This window comes from Nuphar pumila, chromosome 6 (genome assembly GCF_984573655.1).
Source record: "Nuphar pumila chromosome 6, dmNupPumi1.hap1.1, whole genome shotgun sequence".
Classification (NCBI taxonomy): Eukaryota; Viridiplantae; Streptophyta; class Magnoliopsida; order Nymphaeales; family Nymphaeaceae; genus Nuphar; species Nuphar pumila.
In genome coordinates, this window is record NC_143254.1 from 26,150,296 (window position 1) to 26,172,059 (window position 21,764).

Genomic DNA, 21,764 nt, shown 5'->3' on the forward strand with positions numbered 1-21,764 from the left:
TTAATATGTGGAAGCCCAATAACCATGTTATTTTGCTTCAATAATTTGAGGCTTTTGAAATTTGGTTGGTCAAATCTCAATGGCCGAAGACTTGAGTCATCTACTTCTTTTGCTATCAAGGCATGCATAGTAAAAGAAAAAAAACTTTAATTGGAGACATTCATACCTTGTTTATAACCTATTGATTCTTCTTGTTGACTATCATACATTGTTCTTCATTGAAATGAATCAAATATCCCTTTTTGGATAAGCTGACACGCTTTGAGCCAAGCTAGGAATGTAGAACACAACATGAATATGTTTAGAAATACTTGGTATTGTTTTCATAAGACTACATTGCCTTCAACTTTCTAGATTTTTTTTTATTTTCAAATTTTACTTTAGATTTAATGAATCCAATGCTTTCATCAAATTTGATTAAACAATTTGAATTTCTTGTCATGTGATTGCTACAAGTGCTATTTAAATACCATTTATCCTCTGAATCTTGTTGTGCATTCATGAAGGTGAAGAACATCTAACCTTCACATTCATTTCTTTGTATATCTTTGTTTGAGAAATTTGCTTTATTTTCTTCTTTGAACCAACAATGTATTTGTGAGTGGTTTGGTATTTTTCATTTGGTGCATTTAAATCAACAATTTTTAGATCCATGCTTTGACTTATACACAAAGCAATGTGGTTCGATTTTCATCCATGTTGAGTTTGAAAATGACACTGTATGAAATTTTTCATAGACACCCTTCACAAATTTTGTTTCTTTATTGATATGTGGAAGCCCAATAACCATGTTATTTTGCTTCAATAATTTGAGGAGACTCAGGTGATCAAATCTTAATTGCCAAAGATTTGACTCATCTACTTCTTTTGCTATCGATGCATAATTTTCACAAGAAGCCATAGTGAAAGAAAAACTTAATTTTGAGTGATTTTTACCTTGGTTATAACCTATTGATTCTTCTTGTTGACTATCACAGAGTGTTCTTCATTGAAATGAATCAAATATTGACCAATGCTTACGAGGCTTTGAGTCAAGCTAGCAATATAGAACACATCATGAATATGTTTAGAAATACTCGGTATTGCTTTCATGAGACTCTCCTGCCTTCAACTTTTTAGAATTTTTTTATTTCAAGTTTTACTTTGGATTTAATGAATCCAATGCTTTCATCAAATTTGATGAAACAATTTTAATTTCTTGTGATGTTATTACTACAAGTGCTATTTAAATATCATTTATCCTATGAATCTTGTTATAGATTCATATAAGTGAACATCTAACCATCACATTCATTCTTTGTGTATCTTTATTTGAGAAATTTGCTTTGTTTTCTTCTTTGAACCAACAATGTATTTATGAGTGGTTTGATATTTTGCATTTGGTGCATTTGAATTGATAGTTTTTGGATTCATGCTCCAACTTCTTATATAAATGTGGTTTTGTTGGTCATACATGACTGAGAATGTCCATGTTTCACGCATGAGTTCATGCATTGAGGAGAGAGGTGGGTCCACTCTCTTTCCAACACATGAACTGCCCAATAGTGGGGTTTATCCAAATGAGGCACATTTGAAAGTGCTTCATTTGGATAAACATGATGTGAGGTAGTTACTGATTTTCTCTCATTAGAGAGAAAATTTGTACATCTGATGCTGGGTAACAGATACTTAGGGGGTGTAATACCACCAGCAAACACTCCTTTATTAAAGAAGAGGATCTCACATAAAAATATTTATCCAAAAGCACTGTGAGAGATCCTCCCTTGAAGGCATGTTACGAGATATACCTCTTTGCTCTTTTTCTTTGTTATCATTTGCGCACATCGGGTTCTAAGATCCCATCAATGGTATCAGAGCACAGGTTCTTGCTTACGCAATTTCGCCCCCACATTGTTGTTCAGAGTCGGCAATCATCGATCAATATTGTAGATTGTCGCTTAGAGCCGCAAAACACCGATCACCGAAAATAGATACAAGAATCAACAATCATGGTTAGTACCTTTTTTTTGTGTAGGAGCTGTCAAAATTGAAGGGGTCTAACCGCATCCGAATCGGTGACCCCTCATCCCCTGTCACCGGATTTCTAGCTACAGTTAGTGGAAATTCGGTCACCAGAGAATAGATAAAAAAAAAAGAAAAACGGAATACAGATGTCAGTTTTTTTATTAAGGAGTCATTTCTTCTATATAGCAGTAACAGGTAGGTCACCGGATTCTGGCAACCTCTGTCTTTGAAGCTAAACAAAAAAAAAACAATAATAAACAAAAGAAAAGGGAGGAGCCACAAATCTCCATCAAGAGACAAAAAAAAAAAACATACCCTAAATCAGATCTGTTAGTAAAATAAAAAAATAGAGATTTTTTTTTCTGAAACCCTTCGATTTGGGGAAAACCCCTCTTTGTTTTGGGATCATTTATTTTTATAAATGAAAAAAACAAAAAAAAAACAGAACCCAAATTGGGGTCTGCGTCCAGCCACAAGGTGGTCGTTGGAGCAGTCAGTTTTGATTAGTGTCAAATTACAATTATGAGGAGGTTAACATCTCTCACTAAGAAAGTGGAAATAGGTAATGACATCTCCCACTATGCTACAAGAAATTTCAGCACTATTTTGCGAATACAGTGTTATCCCATTTGAAGTTCATCTGAGAATGTTGGATTTGGACCAAGGTTCAATCAAATCCCATCTATGTTCACCCCTATTAACCTGAAATTTCGGTGTAAAGAGAAGTAGATTGGTAAAGATAGTCTATACCCCTACTAGTTCCTATAGAGAGCCTTAAAAAAAAAGACATGCATTCACATCTTTATAACTGTTAATCAATAAAAACTATTTTTTATATTTTAATATATTAAAAATGTATTTTTTAAGTAAAATGATTAAAATTTTAAAAAAATTTAAAATAATATCCATACATGTCATTGTGTTTCACCAGGGGCATGCCACCAAAATGTGGTGTCCTGGTGACATTGGTGTCAAGTGCTATATTTGCACATAGGAGAGCAAGCTAGACTACTAGACAGCAGAAATAAGGACAAGTTAAATTTCAAAATTGGTTGCTTTCTTGGGTGAGCAAGTTATTCACATGTTCTACAACAGTGCCACAAAAAGTAAATCAAAATGGCAACGATGGTGGGTTTTGGTTTTAGACTCTTGGGAAAGACTTTTACTGAAAATTTATTAAATGACTAATATTGATAAATTTGAAATTTTAGCTCACTTTGCACAAATGGCAGTAGTTAGACAAATAACTTGATCTTAGTTTTGGCAAGTAGTCACCCAATTACCATTCTTCAACGTTCCCCTCCCTTTAAAAAATGAAAAGTAGTTTCTTGGAGCATATGCGTACCGTCCTTTCTTGGAAGGCGTCTGTTGGATCTGTCATGCTCGAAAACTAAGAAGAACCAACAAATCCTCAAGAGAATTCTCAGAATTCGAATTCCCAACTCGCTCATTCTCTTCGATTAATGCTGGTAACTCATCGGCAGAGTGTTCTGTTCGATTCCTCATTCTTTCCATCCGATTCATTCTCTAGAATTCCTTGTGATTTCTCTTATCCTGGAGTTGTGGGAATTTTAACTATGTGCAATTTGGATCTGAAAATCCACAAGAGCATACACTGTGCAAGAGGACTAACCTTTTGGAAGATGAACATCTAATATATTGGTAATCGTTAGGTAGCTTAATCATGAATTCATCATGGTAATGCTAATTTCCTCCTACAAGGCTCATATGATGATATTGTTCTTCTTGTACTCGTGGAGGTGATTGTGCGCACAAAAAAGATCGATGTGGAACATATGTTTTCCAATGAATAAACCACGTGTTTGTATCGGGACATCAAAATTAAGAACTTTTTAGATCATCTAAGAACCTTATCTAACTTAAGCAGACAACTTCTTTTTTTTTTTTTTTTGAGGTTGCTCTTACACTTTTGAAATAGCAGCTTGTCTACTCTTTTTTTTTTGACGGAAATGTACCCTTGGTACACTCATATTGCTATTTGAAATGAAATGTGTTGATCATCTTGTATATCCATACCTTCCCTTGAATGAATTATATCGGGACCATAAAAGGTCAGCACTGTTAAAATTAGTAAAAGTTGATGTATCCAATGAGGTCCAATCATTCAGTCACCTCTGCAATATATATATGTCTTAGTAGGTTTTTATATAATCTTTGGCCATTGTTGTAGACCAGGAAGAAACTTGCTTTGACTGTTTAAAATTGTAATTTTAATATGCATTTCTATCAATCTCTTCTGACATGCTAATGTGACCTGGAACTTGAAACCACAATGACAAAAGTTTAAAACAAGACCATAGCAACATCAAAATTCTTGTGAGAAGATGAACTTTTTTAAATCCCTTGCATTTTATCATCAAAACAGGAAACTTTATGATACCTGATCTGTAGCTACTGTTAAGAACCATTAGAATGCCATAAAAAATCCAAACAAATAACTAAGTAAAAACTGGGAAAATCTAGCTCTTTTCCAACATCAAACTTGATAAAGTTTTACATAATATTTCTTATGCCATGCTTTAACAAACATCCCTATCGTGGTGGTACCAATGTCGTTTCACTTTCCTTGTTCTTTCCCTTGATATTTCCTTCACATTAGATATGGTCTACTAAGGAACAAAATGAGAAAAAGGAAAAGAAAACACAATTTTAATATTTTAATATTTTAATATTTTAATATTTTAACATTTGTTTGTCTATCTTTCACTATCAGTTTAGAGTTTGCACTTCAAGCATTTTGTTTCTTGTCCAAAAAAGTTACATCTTGAATTGATGATAGCACAATACGAATGATGTATAAAGGTATTCACGTGATCCCTATATATGGTTTTTCTCATTTTCATTGTGGTACAAATCTAGTCATGCTGATTTATCCTGGAAATTCCTTCAAATATCATAATATTTTCATGAAATTTTAGTTACATGATAGTATTTATAAAATATCATGATAATTTGAAGCCATTGGAATATTTTTATCATTTATCATTTTTATTTATTTATAAAACATAAATATAATTCTTTTTTACATTTTGGTTACCTTTGTTCACTTTCTTATATTATTGCAAAAAGTATTGCTAAAATCTTCTTTTTCTAATAGTAAATGAAAAATGGTATGCATTGCTATAAAATAACCATGCCCTTTTTATATCATCATGGAAGAAAGTAATGTTGAGAAGGAGAATCCTAATTATCATAGCCAGGTCATGTTGTAGATTAAGGAGTTTTAAGCCTTTAAGTTATCATCTCCTTGTTGGTGATAGCAGATTTGTGTCTATTGAGAGTTTTCTCCCTAGATAGTGGAAAACGTAACTAGACTCTGTCGATCAATGCAAACATCCACACTATTTTGAAGCGACGACGTCTAATATGGCCTAGGGTGTGACCTCGTGTTCTACTTTAACTTGGACATGACTTCTACGAATATGACATTCTCACAACAATCAGAATCGATGATAAACCTACATAACTTGCCATGCACGTGGACTCAACGATGTGGTTCCTAAGCCACCTATCACTTGGGTCCTACCTAGGTGCTAGGAAAATCCTTCTGAAAATGAGTGATTTGCCAACAATGAGTCTTCTACCTCCTTTACCGCCATGTTGTATTGAGGTTTTGAGTCCGAGTCAAATCTAGATTCTTCTTCCTCATACGTGCCTTACATGAACAAATCCTTGCACTTATACTCGGTCGACTTATAGCCTAACTTTCTAACACTTGATGGGGTTGCTCGAACTAGCCGGCCTAGTTTGGAATAATCCTTGTACGCTCTGATTCGCATTCCTAGGCTGGGTACTCGCATTGAGATGCCTATAGGGTGGTACCGACTTACTAGCCGGATTAACGGGTGCACGACTAGTGGTCTTCATGGGTTGACTCACTCTAGCCAAAGCCTTTCTCTGGGAAGACATCTCCCATAGTCTAGCTTTATGATGAACTTTAGATAAAGTCCAACACTCTACAAAATTGAACATATTTTGCAACTGATAACTCAAGCCACCTATGTATTTCGAAACTAATTGTTCCTCACTCTCACAAATGTCATTTCTAGCAACGAAGTCATGAAATTCTTTGGTATATTGATCTATTGACTTCACACTTTGCTTGAGGTTTTGGTACCTCTTACAACTTTCTATAGTAATTAATAGGCAAGAACTGTGCTCTAAGCTTCTATTCCATATGCTTCCAACGATCAATAGGCACCCAACCTTGATGAACACAGGATTGTTTGAGCTGTCTCCACCAGGCCGCAGCTCTACCCGTCAACCTAAGGGCAATTAAACCTACCTTCTTGTTCTCTGGGACCTCTTTGAACTCGAGGACTCCTTTAACCTCACCTAACCAATCTAGGAAATCCTCGGGTGTGCTAGATTCCTTAAACTCAAGGATTTCGAACTTGATTTCAGCTTCTCAATTAGATCTCCTAAGAAGATCATGCGCCCCATTCAAATGCAAACAAGTAAAGGAATCAAACTCTCTATCGGAGTCAAATTGACTCGCATAATGTGAACCATGTGCACCTCACTGAATTCGACACTCCCTTTTTTGGGTAAAGTCATTAAGCCTTCTAGTCAATTCTTTGACTTTATGCCACAAGTCCCTATTTTTATTCTTAAGGTCTATCGCCTCATTCTCGAAGGCATAGTCTTGGCGACCACAGCCTCTCTCTTGCCCGGCCATAGCGAACATAACCTAGGATCACTCTAAGGTACGAAAACCTAACCTGCTCTTATATCAAAATGATGCAGCTGACTATGAAGGTTGATTCACAAGCGCACCTACACTTTAATTTTCTAATGCGAAAGCGATTTGGATTTTTAAAAAAGGTACCAAATTTGAAAATAATTTTCAAATTCTATGTGATAATCAAAATCTGTTCACATACGCGTGGTCTATCCAATATATATATATATATATATATTGTCCATTGCAACCTGCAATAAGAACACTCCAATATCACAAATAAGATTGACACTTCAATGACAATTTAAATAAATACCTTGAACGCACAAGAAACAACTATTTTGGTCAACTAACAACGCAAGCAGTTAAAATATATATCGATTCAGCTGATATGATGCACAGGCAACTAGTGGATAAAAACACTCAAACGATTGAGGTTTTGTGGGTCACTGCTGGACCAACAGATTGGTCGATGGTTCTGGACCCACAACATGCAAAAATGCACCAGATTAGGGGGAGGGGAAACTCGGTTGCCGAGTGCGAAGGAAGGCAGCGATATTCAGGTAAAACGCTTCCAGCGTTTCCTTTGCTGTACCAATTTTTTTCAGAAATGAAAATCAAGTAGTGCAACACTTTGCACTCAATCAATTTTTTCTTCGTCTCAGAATAAAAAATGTTTTTCGCACTTCACTAACGATTGAACACACTTGGGAAAATAAGACTGGTTCAGCAGCAGTCAATAGATCGAGTTCCAGATTCTTACTAGCAAACACATGCAACAACAATCAATACCGGTTCCCAAATAACAATTAAACAGAAACTAGGACTGATTGGCATTCAGCTCAGATATGAATATCACAAAAGTTGTAGCAGCCTACACGTTGTTCGCAAATAGCATAAAACAATTTGCAGATATGATTTCAAGAAAATCAAATAATAACAGTCCACAATATTCAGTTCAAAAGACAAGTGAGAGCAGATTTAGGATTCAAACGCAGGACAGGAGATGACAGACGCCACTCTCAATCAGCAACCCTCGATATTCAGCAGGGGTGCTCAGACAATAGCTCGAACAGGTTTCACGCACAAGGCTGATCGGTTGGGCTGGAGTCACGCCCACCAGGTTCACGCTAACAACAGGTTGGCTGGACTAGGGTCACACCAACAGCAGCCCTTAACAATGTCGGTCATGAGCTTGTCCACCAAGCTTTCACGCCCAGGAAGAAGGATCTGAATGGGGTTCACGCCCAAACAGTTCCACAAGTTCTCAGTTCCACCAGAAAAAAAAGATTTCAGATGTACAAGTTCACATAAAATTCCCAACTTCACAAACCCATGTTGTGCAAGATGAGTTCTCTTCTCCAAGAGGGCAGTCCAACCATCATCCACATTTTTTTAGAAAATGGGCAAAAGCTCTTACTCGATTTTGGGCATTACCTTTAAAGGGAAGTAATGAATGCACATAGGCTCTCATTGGCCTTAAAAGAGGCTAACGAGAGACCCAGATTCGAATTTGGGCTCCTCATTGGACCTCTTGATTGCCCAAACACAAGAGGCTATGAGTGATGAGGTCTACAAACCAAAACGGATCCAGATCTGGACTCAAAAAATCAAAATCTACACAATTACCCCAATATACCTTCTACTACTACAAACAAATCCTCCGCGGCACACGAACTATCTAGATCCGTAAGATCCAGCTCCTACCAAAAAATAAAAATAAAAATAAAAATAATAAAAAATAAAATTGCAAACATTTTTATGTATGTTTCCAAATTTCACAAAATTGGAATCATACATCAAAATGAATTTTCTGAGATGTATAGAACAAAACTCTTAGAAAATAAATATGTATGAAATGATGTTTTTACCCTTAGATCCATTTGGACCCAAATGGCCTGGAGTTTGGTTGGATCTCCTAGAGTATATATGCTCGTATCCGGCTATCAAAGGCAGATGATCCTCCAGTGCCTTGCATAAGTTGGGATGATCTGGATGCTCTACTTCATATAGTATAGTTGTTCTTTTTTCTGTAATATATATAGGGGTGGCAATTTCTGACACGACCCGCCAACCCGCCTCTTAGGCGGGTTCGGGTTGGGCTTAAGCCAACCTGTTTAATAAATGGGTCAACCCGCGTAACCCGTTTATTAAACAGGTCGGGTTCGGGTTGGGGGTATGCCAACCCGCCAACCCGGCTGACCCGTTTTTTCCTTTTTTTGTATTTTTATTTATTTTTCTATTTTTTAGCTCCCCCTCGCTTCTGGTTCGCTTCCTAGGTTGGTTTCGAGATGACTCTTGGTTCACTTATAATTCATCCCACGCTTCCTGCTTCTTAAAATTTTGAAAGTGCCTCGTTTCCCGCTTCCATTTCTTGTATCTCTTCTCGTTCCAGCTTTCTTGACTGGCAACTCTGGATTCCACCTAATAAAGGCAGCATCCTTATCACCTCACTCCCTGTTGACATCTAGAGAAGAAAAGATTACATGAATTTGCTCAAAAAATAAGTGAAAGGGAGGTGGTTGCTTGTTACCAAAGGGTTTTGATGTGTGGGAATCCAATTCTTGAGTAATATAGATACCTCCTTTAATATAAGAGTCACATTTTTTTGGGAAATGAACGGGATCGGATTTCATCTCTTTCCATGTTTGACAATTAAAAATGGGTTGATTAATGATTTAGTGGCCATGTATTATCTTTGATCTATTTTATCTCGACAGTACCTTTTTGCATAAAATAGTGTTCATGTGTATATAAAACATGAGTGCATAGTAGTGATTTTACCATCGCCATTTTTATATCTTTTTTTCAGTTTAGAATTACAATGGGACATACAAGTCACTTTTTGCTGGTTTCTATTCTTTTAGTGTTTCATTGTAGATGTACCATGTAGTATACTTGACCTCTAAGAGTAGTGAAACACACACTCTCCCACTCCTCTCTCTCTCTCTCTCTTCAAGCTTATGCCAATACCCTTTGTCAAAATACTTATGTAAATTCTACCTGAAATTTTGTAGCTTTTTGCCACATTATCAATGCTTATTTATGATAATATTGGCGGGGCATATTGGATTATGATATAATGCTCGACAATAGCTAACTAGAGAAAAATAAGTGGACTATGACTAATTGAGTGCCACTATCATCCTAATAATGATGGAATTGGAGATCTAATAGTGGAGTGGTTAATTAACATGTTATATAAGGCAATGGGGCCTAGCTTTTATGTCACACAGCTTGGGGACATCCTACCTCAGTCTGTATTTTGAATTGGCTAATTTGCCAGAACTCTAGTCAAGCACAATGTGCGTAAGGGACATGCTGAGCTTAAGTCCTGTTTGAATTGGTGAAAGTGTGGACCAATAGCCTAAAACTTGGTCCAAGCTCCCTATACCAATCATGGAGTAGATACTTTTCCTAATCATCTTTTGAGCTAGATGACTAGGAAATACTTTTCTATTGAATTTTATATTTCTTATGACAAGTTGCAATTATCAGAACTTCTTTTTAATGATTGCTAGCCAGTCATGGAAGATGGTTTTTACTAGTGGTTGGAATAGATGATGTACAATTTACATTGGTCAATGCCCGTTTAATAAATGTTGCAAATTAGCCTCCAGCATAATTAAGCTCCACATTCAAAGTGCTAACCAACATGATAAATTTGGTATATATGCTTTTCATCACCTTCATTGTTCCTTAGAATGTCCTGTCTTGACAGAATAAGGATTTTATTTGTCCCTTGGAATATCTTTGAAGCAATAACTACAGATATGCAACATGTAAAAGGAAAAATTGTTGAGTTAGTCAAGGCTCATGAGGGTGCTCTACTTGATGTTTTCAACAAGGGTGAGCATGCGATTGAGGCTCTTACTCAGGAGGTTACACGTTTGCTGAAAAGATTTGAGCAGAATTTGCAGAGGCTTTCTGCTGGTGGACATTCAGAAGATTCCAATGTCCGCAAAAATGTCCAGGTAAAAAATTTGTATTACATGTCAAAATCAGATGACGTGTTTGTATATGTTTGTGTCTTTCCTTCATGTGTGTTGTATTTTACTTGCATGGATTCTCAGCGAGTTAATTGTAATGAGATATACACGGAAATACAAAGAGTGCTATAAGCACTTACCATGTCCATCGATGGACAAATAAAATAGATAACACTCAAGTCCAGAAAGGGACAACACAACACAAAATATAAATCTCTTTATTGAAAGAGAGGAAACTCTCAAGAATGAAAAATACAAAAGGGGTTCACCTTTATTTATACAAATAGAATGAGAGAGGGGGTGGCCTTATGGCCTCAAAGGGAGAGCCACAAATGGAGCTCCCATGGAGTCGTTGGGAGCCCCCAACGACTCTATGGTTGGCCCCCTTACGTGGGTAAAAAATAAAAAAGAAAATACAAAAACAAAAATAAAAAAGAGGAAGAAGAACAAATGACTAAAATACCCCTATCGGGTATGATAGACTATATATATATATATATATATATATATTACATGTAATTTAACACCCTCCCTCAAGCTTTATGGGGATATAACCGAAAGCTTGTTGAGAAGGAACATAAAACGATGAGTGGCAAGGGCTTTAGTGAAGAAGTCCACCAACTGGTACTAGGATGTGACGTACGACAATGCTATGGTTCCTCTTAGGTATTCATCACGAACGTAGTGACAGTCCATCTCGATGTGTTTAGTACACTCATGGAAGGTGTGATTGCTTGCGATATAGATTGCGCTTTTGTTGTCACAACACATCTTCGAAGGAGTAGAGATGACTATGCCCATATCACTAAGGAGACTTCTTAGCCACACAAGCTCCATGGTTGTAGTGGTCATAGCACGATATTTTGCTTTAGTTGAGGACAATGATACTTTGTTCTGCTTCTTGCATCTCTAAGAAATCATAGAGTCACCTAAGAAAACACAAAAACTAGTAGTTGAGACTCTATCATTGGAATTTCCTCCTCAATCAGCATCAGTGTACACAATTAAATCAAGTGATGACGAAGAGAAAATAAAAACTCCCTTAGTTATGGTGTTTTTGATATATTTGACTATCCTTAAGACTGCACTCATGTGCATAGTTGTAGGTGCATGTTGAAATTGACTGACTGAGTGGACTGCATGAGCTGTGTCTGACCGAGTGATGGATAAGTAGGTCAGAGACCCAACAAGTTGATGCTAGGGAGTAGGGTCCTCGAAGATTGTTCCATCTTCCAACCTTAACTTTGCATTAATAACTTCAAGGGTTTCGGTCTTCTTATCATCGAAGATACCAGACTTGGAACAAATGTCAGCAACAAGTTTCATCTGAGAGAATGTACCCTCGAGAAGAGTACGCTACTTTAATTCTTAAAAAATATCTTAAGAAACCAAGGTCAGACATATCAAAATTTTCTTTTAAAACTTTTTTGATATCATCAATTCCTTGCTCATCACTCCCAGTGATGATCATATCATCAACATAAAGTAGTACAATAACTACAAAAGACCCTAGACTTTTAACAAACAAAGCAGTGTCAGTATAGCATGAACGAAAATTTAAATTTGTCATTACATTGCTAAATGTATCATGTCAAGCCTTTGGAGCTTGTTTTAAACCATATAATGTCTTTTTAAGTTTGAGAATTTTATTTTCACTGATACATACTCCTGGTGGAGGATCCATGTAAACCTCTTCATTCAATTCACCAATTAAGAATGCATTCTTAACGTCTAACTGATAAATAGGTTATTTTTTAACTAACGCAACCGCAATAAGAGTCCTAACACTAGTCATCCTAGCTACAGGTGCAAAGCTTTCTTCATAGTCTATACTGTATTCTTGAGCATATCCTTTTGCAACTAACCGGGCTTTATAGTGTTCTAATGATCTATCACTCTTAGTTTTAATTTTGAAGACCCATCTACATCCAATCGATCTTTTTCCAGTGGGTAATGAAGTCATTTATCAAGTTTTTGCCTTTTCAAGGGCACTAAGTTCTAAGTTCATGGATTCAACCCATTCAGGAATATTTTTGGCTTCATTATAATGTGAAGGTTCATAAAAAGAGTGTGATGCAATTAGACACGCTTTATACCTAGGAGTTAGAGACTCATAGGAAACAAACCTATTAGGAGGATTAGAGATTCGGTCGGATCTCCTTAAAGAGGTTTCTTCTATGTTGGAACCTTGAGAGTATTTTTCTAAGGCACTCATGTGAACTTGTTGACCACGCCTAACATAGATTTGGATGGGTCTATCACTTTCATTTTCACATTGTTAAGAGGCATATCCTCTATATCATTCAACAAATCATTAGAGATTTCCTCTTCTTGAGGATTCACATCTTCTTGAGAGAGAAGATCAAATAAGAAAGCATATTCACTTTCAGCAACATCTTTAGTTTTCTCAAAACCATTTTTATTTTCTAAAAAGGTTACATCTTTAGATACATATAGTTTGTTATTTTTAAGGTCGAAGCATCTAAAACCCTTTTAATTTTCACCATATCCTAAAAAAACACATTTAATAGCTTTACGAGATAATTTGTCTCTTTTATGTGTAAGGACAAAACATTTACACCAAAAAATTCTTAATCTATTGAAATCGGGTGTTCTTTCAAATAGTTTTTCATATGGAGATATATTTTGTAAGGATGAAGATATCATTCTATTTATCAAGTAAGTTGAAGTTAAAGCGGCTTCGGCCCAAAACCTTTTTGGAATTTCTTTAGAAATAAGAAGTGTTTTAGTGGTTTCCAAAATGTGTCTATGCTTTCTTTCGGCTAGACCATTTTGTTGAGGAGTCCTAGAACATGATCTTTGATGACAAATTTTATTTGTTTTCAAATACTTTTGAAATTCATTTGATAGATACTCTCCATCCGAATCAGATCTAAGAGTAGAGATATTACTTAAAAATTAATTTTTGACTATCATATAAGATTTCTTGAAGAAGTCAAAGACTTCGGATTTTAAATTAAGAAAATAGATCCACGCATATCTAGTGTAGTCATCAATGAAAGTAACATAATAGGAGTATCCTCCTTTCGATATGATCGGAAAAGGGCCCCAAATGTCCGAATGGACTAACTCAAAAGGTCTTTTGGACACGAAAGTTCTATTTGGAAAAAGAGTGGATTTCATTTTTTCAAAAATATAATTCTTGCAAACAAAATGTTTCTCATTACAAAATTTCTTTCCAAAAGGAAAGGAGTACATTTTTGAGAAACTTGGATGTCCAAGTCTTTGATGCCAAGTTTCAATATTTTTATCTTGGACATGATTACAAAAAAAGTTAGTGAAAAGTTTCAAGTTTCTCATGTAATAGAGATCTCCCCTCCTATGGCCTTGCCCAATCTGCTTCCCGGACCAGAGATCCTATATAGAGCAATCCTTAGTTGAGAAGGAGATTTCACATCCATGATCACATATTTGAGAAACAGAGAGGAGATTTAAATTAAGTTAATGTACCACTCCTACGTTTGACACCAAGAAATCTTTTGAAAAATCAAAAGTTCCAAAACTTTTTACTTGTAAAGATGTACCATCGGTGGTTGAAACATAAGAGTTTTTAAAATTATTACACAAATTGGAAAGCCCATTTTCAAGAGGAGTCATATGAAAGAAAGCTTCAGAATCAAGAATCCAAGGAGACATACCTGAAAGAGATGAAGAACCTATGGCAGCACCCGAGGCTGATGGCGATTTCAGTAGAATTTGTAGTGCTTCCAATAGTTGAGCAAGAGATATGGATTCTTTCTCTTTGATAGTTTCTTCCTTCTTTTGAGTAATTTCTTCAACGAAGGCCACCTTATTCTTTGATGCTTCATTTAGCTTAGGGCAATTAGGTCTTATATAACCCGATTCTTGGCAATGATGGCAAATGGCTTTTCTATAATTGCCATTACAGTTATGTTGCTTCCTAAAGTGTGGAGGCTTATAGGCTTTTACATGATTGCCAGGTTTAGACACATCAAAAACTCCATCTCCTCCCTTAATCATGCAAAGACGAGTTTTTTCTTGGTATATTTCGGCTATGACATCTTCCAAAGGAAGATGCTTAGATCTATGAAGTAGGGAAGATCTAACTTGTTCATATTTGGGCCTAAGCTCATGTAGAAATTGGAAAAAATATTCTTTTTTCATTTGTTCTCTTCTTAGTTTCACATCTTCACTAGAAACCCACTTTAGTTCTAGTAAAGATAGCTCATCCCATAAGGGACCAAGAGTGCTAAAGTAATCTCTTACACTCATTTTTCCTTGCTTAATAGTCTAGATTTTTTCTTGAAAAAAGAATTGATGAGCAAGGTCTTTTTGAGTATACATACCTTTCATAAAGAACCATGCTTCATTTGCCATCCGAAACTTAGCAATGTTGGCACAAATTTTGAGCTCCACATTGTTCATGAACCAAGCAAGAATTTTTGCATGCTTGCTTTCTCAATCTTCCACTTTAGCTTGGTGATCTTCAATGGCCTTCATGCGAGCATTTCCTTAAAGAGTTTTTTCTTGATCACCATCCATCTTGGTGAGTTGGAGTTGCGGTTCCGAAATGCTGCTCATAACGTATCCCCAAAGCTTTTTACCCTTGAGGTTGTTTTTCATGACGGTGGCCCACATCATGTAGTTGGAACCATTAAGCTTGAAGGAGAGATCAATCTTTTGTTCTCCTTCCATTTAAACTCTTTCAAGAAGACAAAACAAGTAAGAGAAATAAAAAAAATATATAACTAGACAACTAGCTAAATCAAGAATCAAGAGCATAAACAAGGCTTTGATACCATGTAATGAGATATGCAAAAATACAAAGAGTGCTATAAGCACTTACAATGTCCATCGATGGACAAATAAAAGAGATAACACCCAAGTCTACAAAGGGACAACACAACACAAAATATAAATATCTCTTTATTGAAAGAGAGGAAGCTCTCAAGAATGAAAAATACAAAGGGGGTTCACCCCTATTTATACAAATAGAATGAGAGAGGGGGGTGGCCTTATGGCCTCAAAAGGAGAGCCACAAAGGGGCTCCCATGGAGTCGTTGGGAGCCCCCAACAACTCTATGGTGGGGCCCCTTATGTGGGTAAAAAAAGAAAAAGAAAATAAAAAAGAAAATAAAAAAGAAAATACAAAAACAAAAATAAAAAATAAGAAGAAGAACAAGTACCCCTATCTGGTACTTGTGAAATGACTAAAATACCCCTATCGGGTATGATATATATATATATATATATATATATATAGATTACATGTAATTTAACATTAATGGCCTTTTTGTATAGCTTCTTGTAGGTGAAGCACAATTGCATCTATAACATGGGTGATTGCATGGTCCAGTATCTTAAAAAGCATTTCAAACATGAATCAAGCTTTGGTCATTGCCTTGATAAATTTCTGTATCATTTTGTTAATGCTACTCCCTTTGCCAACTTTTTATATCATGGAAGAAAATTGAAGATCAAATTGGGGATTGGCCAGTCCAAGTGCTTGTCACATAAATATAAGTTGTTAGACTTTCAGTTACACTTTCCTGATGGATACTAATTGCAAATTGCTTTTGTTCAGCGTTCTCTTGCAATTGATCTTCACAAGCTGTCAATGGACTTTCAGAAGAAACAATCTTCTTATTTAAAGCACCTTCAACAAAAAAGGAGGTTTGATTTGCATTTTCTTCTTTTGTTTGTTATTGGTTTGAAGTTACATTGATGAAATATTTCAGCCCTTTTTGTTTTGGAATATATAATGTTGCTCTATACCATTTTTTCAAATGCTTTATGGTTTTTTTGTTGGCCTGCTTCTATGTAGGGAAAGGATCAGTTTGACTTAGAGATCAATTTGAATGACAGCACATCTGAAGTAAATGATAATGATTTTATTGATATGGTAAGCTATTTTTTGAGTACTAAAGATGAAGTTCTTTCTTGAGAAATCTTCATTTTCATAGGATAGCGGTTACACTAATTTGTTAGGTATTCTGATGGTAAATGATGATCATATGCTCTGTTGTAAATGAATATTAACTGTCTATATTTCTTAAGAAAACTATTTAACTGTCTAGAATTTAGAATTTGGTACTCGAGCTATTTTGGAAAAGTTGGAACAAGCAATACATTTACTTATTATATCTATCACTCGTGACATTTTTTATTGTCATATATCATTAAAATTCTATGATGAGAACCTAAAAATATCAAACACAAGTGGACAATTGTCCCTGTAATTCTTTCTTAAGTGATGAGCATATGTAATGTGGTGGCAGTTTGCATTTTGATTGCTTCCCCTAGAAAATAGAAAAACAACAAACCTTCCCTTTATTATCTACAGGGGTGCTTGAAATTGAAAAGATTTCTGCTAGCATATCTTTTTTGTGTTTTGGCAATGCTAATTATGGTAAAAATTGATGTTGGGATTGAATGGTGAGCTTTCTTGGAGCCTCAGGCTTTTGATGAATACCAGGTGTCTAGGCTGAGGAAAAGTGAGGCTTTCACCATTGAAAGGGAAAGACAAATCACCCAGGTTAGACATGCAACCTTCGTCAGCATTATGATCATTTGTTATGAATGGAGTGCAACTCTTACCTGAAACATTATAGGTGGTGCAATCCATAAATGAGCTTGCTCAGGTAATGAAGGATCTTTCTGTCCTTGTGATAGATCAGGTACAACTTTATAGATCTCCCTCTTTGAGTTCATGATTCAGTTGCCTGGTTTCCAAGGCTAAATTTTTATTTTTCTCTTTGAGAAGGGCACTATTATGGATCGTATTGACTACAACATCCAAAATGTTTCTGCAACTGCTAATGAGGGACTAAAACAACTACAAAAGGTATGTTGCATCTTTTATGTCATGTTCTCTTGGTTTTGCATATTTTAGTTGAAGAGTAAAAATTACTTGTAATTACAAGCTGAGAGAACACAAAGAAATGGAGGCATGGTTAAGTGTGCAACAATTTTTGTGATCATGTGCTTCGTGATGCTTATCTTGCTAATTCTCAAGGCAATGCTCTTTTGATCCATGACGATTGTCTCCAGAATTGTTGCGGATCAAAACTTGTTTACACTTTATTTATGCATACATGTAATCATGGCAATTTGGTTTAAAAAGTGTAGTGGGACGTTGGTTATTTACAACCCTTCAGATTTGATAGCACATGGGGTGGCAAAAGGTGGCTTAGACATGATCAAGATCCAGAGATTATTGAGATGCATGATGTCGTTTGAAGGATTAAGGTGGGTATACCATATTCAGAGTTTTGTAGTTTGTCCTTGGCATCTTTCACTGTATTCTTAAAAAATGAGTTCCTATTTATTTATAATGTAGTTCATTTTTCACACACTATGTATGCAATAAAAGTTTCCATGCTTTCCCATTTTAACTCTGCACATGCCGTGCACTACTATTTTTTTTCTTGTGTTTGTGTGATCATTGCAAAAGTTTCCCTATTTTCCTTCTCTTTTCCTTTCTAGCCACTTTTTCTTTTTTGAAGGAGAATCAAAGATAGAAAAGATGAGAGAAGAGAAAAGAAAGAAAAGAGGAGCTCTTTTGCAAGGTCTTACTTGACCTTTATTTGATAAAGATTTTGAAGATTATTCGCCTTCGTTTTTAAAAAAATTGCAGAAAAAATGAAGAGAAGGGATTCGCTCGTCGATACGAGGTTCGACCATTCCCAGCGACTTTTACCAAGATTAATTGAACCAAGGATCAAACTTATGCCTTTTGCTTTGCCTAAATAATATCTAAAAAATTATTCTAAGTCTAAAATGAAAAAAGAATCATGCTTATGTAATGCAAATGCAAAGATGTATGCTTTTGAGAAGAATATTTTAGAAATTTTGGATTTTTCCCAAGTGATTTTGAAATAAGTTTGAAAACATTTGAAGAAAATGATTTTATAAAGTTGAAATCGATTTGGAAATCTTGAAATCTGAGTGTAAAACTTGGAAGTTTAAGGTAAATTTGAGATTTTGAAAAGATAACTTAAAATTCTGAAGTTGAAATCATTTCTGAGATCAGAGATTTGAAATAAATTTAAATTTGATTTGAAGAAGAAAGTTTCAAATAGAAAATGAAAGATTGAAATAGAATTTGAAAAATAAGAATAAAATTTGAATTTGAGATTGAATCTGAATTTTGAAATTTGAATTTAGACTTTGAAATAGAATTGAAAAGTGAATTTGAAAAAATAGAGTTGGAGTTTAAATTTGGAATTGAAAATCAAGGTGAGAATTGAAAATGGAATTGAGTTCTGGATTTAAAGTTTGAAATAAGAACGGAATTTGAAAATATAATTGGATTTGAGAAATCCAGATGAAAATCGAAAATGAATTTGGAATTGAATTTGGAAACCTAGATTGAATTTGAAAATGGACTTTGAAAAATAAAATTGGTTTTGAGAAATCCAGATAGGATTTTGAAAATGGGTTTTGGATTTGAAATTTGGATTTTGAGATATGAATGATAATTAGGAATTGGAATTTAAGATAGAATTTTAAAATGAATTTGAATTGAGAAAAAAAAAGTTGAAAAGGATTTGAAAAAGATATTTTGGAAGTTTATCTCAAAATCACTTGGATTTTCAAAAATAACTTGAAATAATTTAAAAACATGATGTTATTTTATCCTAAATTATGAATGAATTGTAAGAATTTGAAAATTGAATTTGAAAAGCATATTTCATTCTTTAAGAGAATGGAAATAAGATTGAAGATATAATATATTCACGACTATGGTCAAAATGTATTATAAAATAATCTGTATTTAAATTCAGAAAAAGAATAAAATACATTTTGGTGTTTTTATAGGGTTTGAAATGAAATTAACTTTCAATATATCCTGACTATGGCCATTGATATATATTTTAAGTTAATTTACAAATCAAACTCTGATAAAGGAAAAAAAATTTAGAAAAATATGATGATTTTTGAAGAAGACCCAGTGTAGATCCAATGTTATTCCATAAAAGATAAAAATCCTAAGTATTGTTCACATTTTGACTATGACCATTAATGCAAATCGTCTACTTAAAATTTAATTATCTCCTATTAGAATGGTGCACGTGCCATTCGTGCTTCACCATGGTGGTTTTTTGAAAATAAAAGAAAAATAATATGAAACAAGCGATTTGTGATATTTACATGCTCATACATTCTATTCTAATACTGGAAATGTAAAGAATTCTCATTAACATCTATCTATTACAAATTTTGAATTAAATTGAAATCAAAATTTCTAAACTAAGAAGGAAAATTGCATTTTTCACATATTTCCTGCAAACATTGAGTTAGTGTAGAGTAAGATTATAAAATATGGAGGGTGAAGCAAAATCTAAATGCTATGCTTATATTGAATGGGAAACACATATAGAAATGCATTCAACTAAATGTAAATGTGACGCCTGCCTCAACTAATGAAATGCACATATAATATTCTAAGTTAAAAGAGATACATAAAGGTCCATGTGAGAGAGAGGGACATGCAATGCCTTAGGTGAAATGTGAATCTGCATGCATTTGCCTAGGGTGTGATGCTTTATGCAAGTGAAAGATGCTCATGTGAACATAATGCACCTATGTTCAACAGGAGCATACTACCCTGGAAATATTTCAGCAAGTGTGTGATAAGGCATGTGCAGGGGAATGGATGGTAAAGAAGTAGTGAAGAGCGGTGGGTGACAATGGTGTAGGATGAAGGTAGCAACATGTAATGGAGGTGTAGTGGGCATGGGTAATGGAGGTGTGGTGGGCATGTGTAATGTTAATGAAGGTGTTTGCAGAAAACATGTACAGTGCAAGGTGGATGTAGCAGGGTGATAGATGCATTGCTAAAAGCAAATAGAATGTGAATATGGTAATGTTGGAAATGCAAATGCCAGTGAGAGGATGTTGTGCAAAGCATAGTGTGGATGTGGGAGCACTGTAGCAGAGGGTGTAGCAATTGGGTATAAGGTGGAGTATGCACAGGATGATCATATAGGTGGTGAAAGATGTAGTATGGTGTTGTAATAGGTGTCAGGGCGACATTGCAGCAGGTATACAAGGGATGACAGGGTTGATGGTATGTAGGGGCTGGAAGTTACAGAGGTGATTGTGGCAATGGTAAGGTGCCGATGGAAGGTAGCTAAGTGATAAAGGGGCGGATTACGGCAATGCTGAGCACTGCTGTAAGTGGGAGCATTTACAACAATGCTGAACATTGCTGTAAGTAAATAGAGCATTTGCAACAATGCTGAGAATGACTATAAGTAAAAAGAGCACTTACGTAAGTGGCTGGAGTATTTATAACAATGCTCAGCATTGTTGTAAGTGAAAGGCAGGTATGGGTAGAGTGAAATGGAAGGGATGGTGGAGTACATGTGAACAAGTGATGAACAGTAGGGCTGAAGGTGGAAGTGGGAAGGTGGACAGTTGGGCAAATGGTATTGGGAGCATTTGAGGGATTCTTGAACTTCCTCTGAACAGGAAATCATGCCATAGTAATGGATATAGCATTAAAGGCATGTGGGAGGTCAGAGGATCTAGCGACCTACTCTGATGACGATCTATTGATGTTCACAATGAATGCAACCTTGGAATCTCCTAAGAGTGTCATACAGGAAGAGCTGCTCTTTGTAATCAAGTCTATAACAACCACCTCTACTGACTTCAGATTAGATTTCAACCTGGGAAAAACACTGATATCCAGGAATTTGGCTGAGTTCCTTGGAGTGGTGCATTACAAAGGTAAGAGACTACCTATTTGGATGAAGGAGCTGGCGAAACTGGGGATGCCTCATGAGAAGAAACCTATTAAATCTATTGGTGTAGATGTGATCAATACTTCAACACAATACTCAACATCAATCAAAGTTGGGATGTCACCTTATGCAGCCACATTTGTGTCCTATTATGAGATCATGTTAGGTCCAGGAAGGAGGCTATGAGAGCAGGCTGCTAAGGAGATGTACAGAACATGCAATAGGGTTTGCCAAGGGCTTAAGGGATTAGCTGTGGGTATCAATGATGTGAGGTTGTGACAAAGGGGCATGTAATTACCCTAATGGGGTGAATAATGCAATTAACATTTGGATGAT

At 35.4% G+C, this 21,764-nt stretch overlaps 1 protein-coding gene across 1 annotated transcript; it reads left to right on the forward strand.

The window, feature by feature from the left end:
* Positions 1–10,410: 10,410 nt before the first annotated feature.
* LOC149834428 (syntaxin-43-like) lies at positions 10,411–17,740 on the forward strand. The gene is made up of 7 exons (XM_090009364.1): positions 10,411–10,680; positions 16,262–16,349; positions 16,500–16,579; positions 17,135–17,212; positions 17,289–17,354; positions 17,441–17,525; positions 17,601–17,740. The coding sequence occupies exons 1-7, from the start codon at positions 10,411–10,413 to the stop codon at positions 17,705–17,707; spliced, it is 774 nt and encodes a 257-aa protein (XP_089865490.1). The 3' UTR covers positions 17,708–17,740.
* Positions 17,741–21,764: the final 4,024 nt, after the last annotated feature.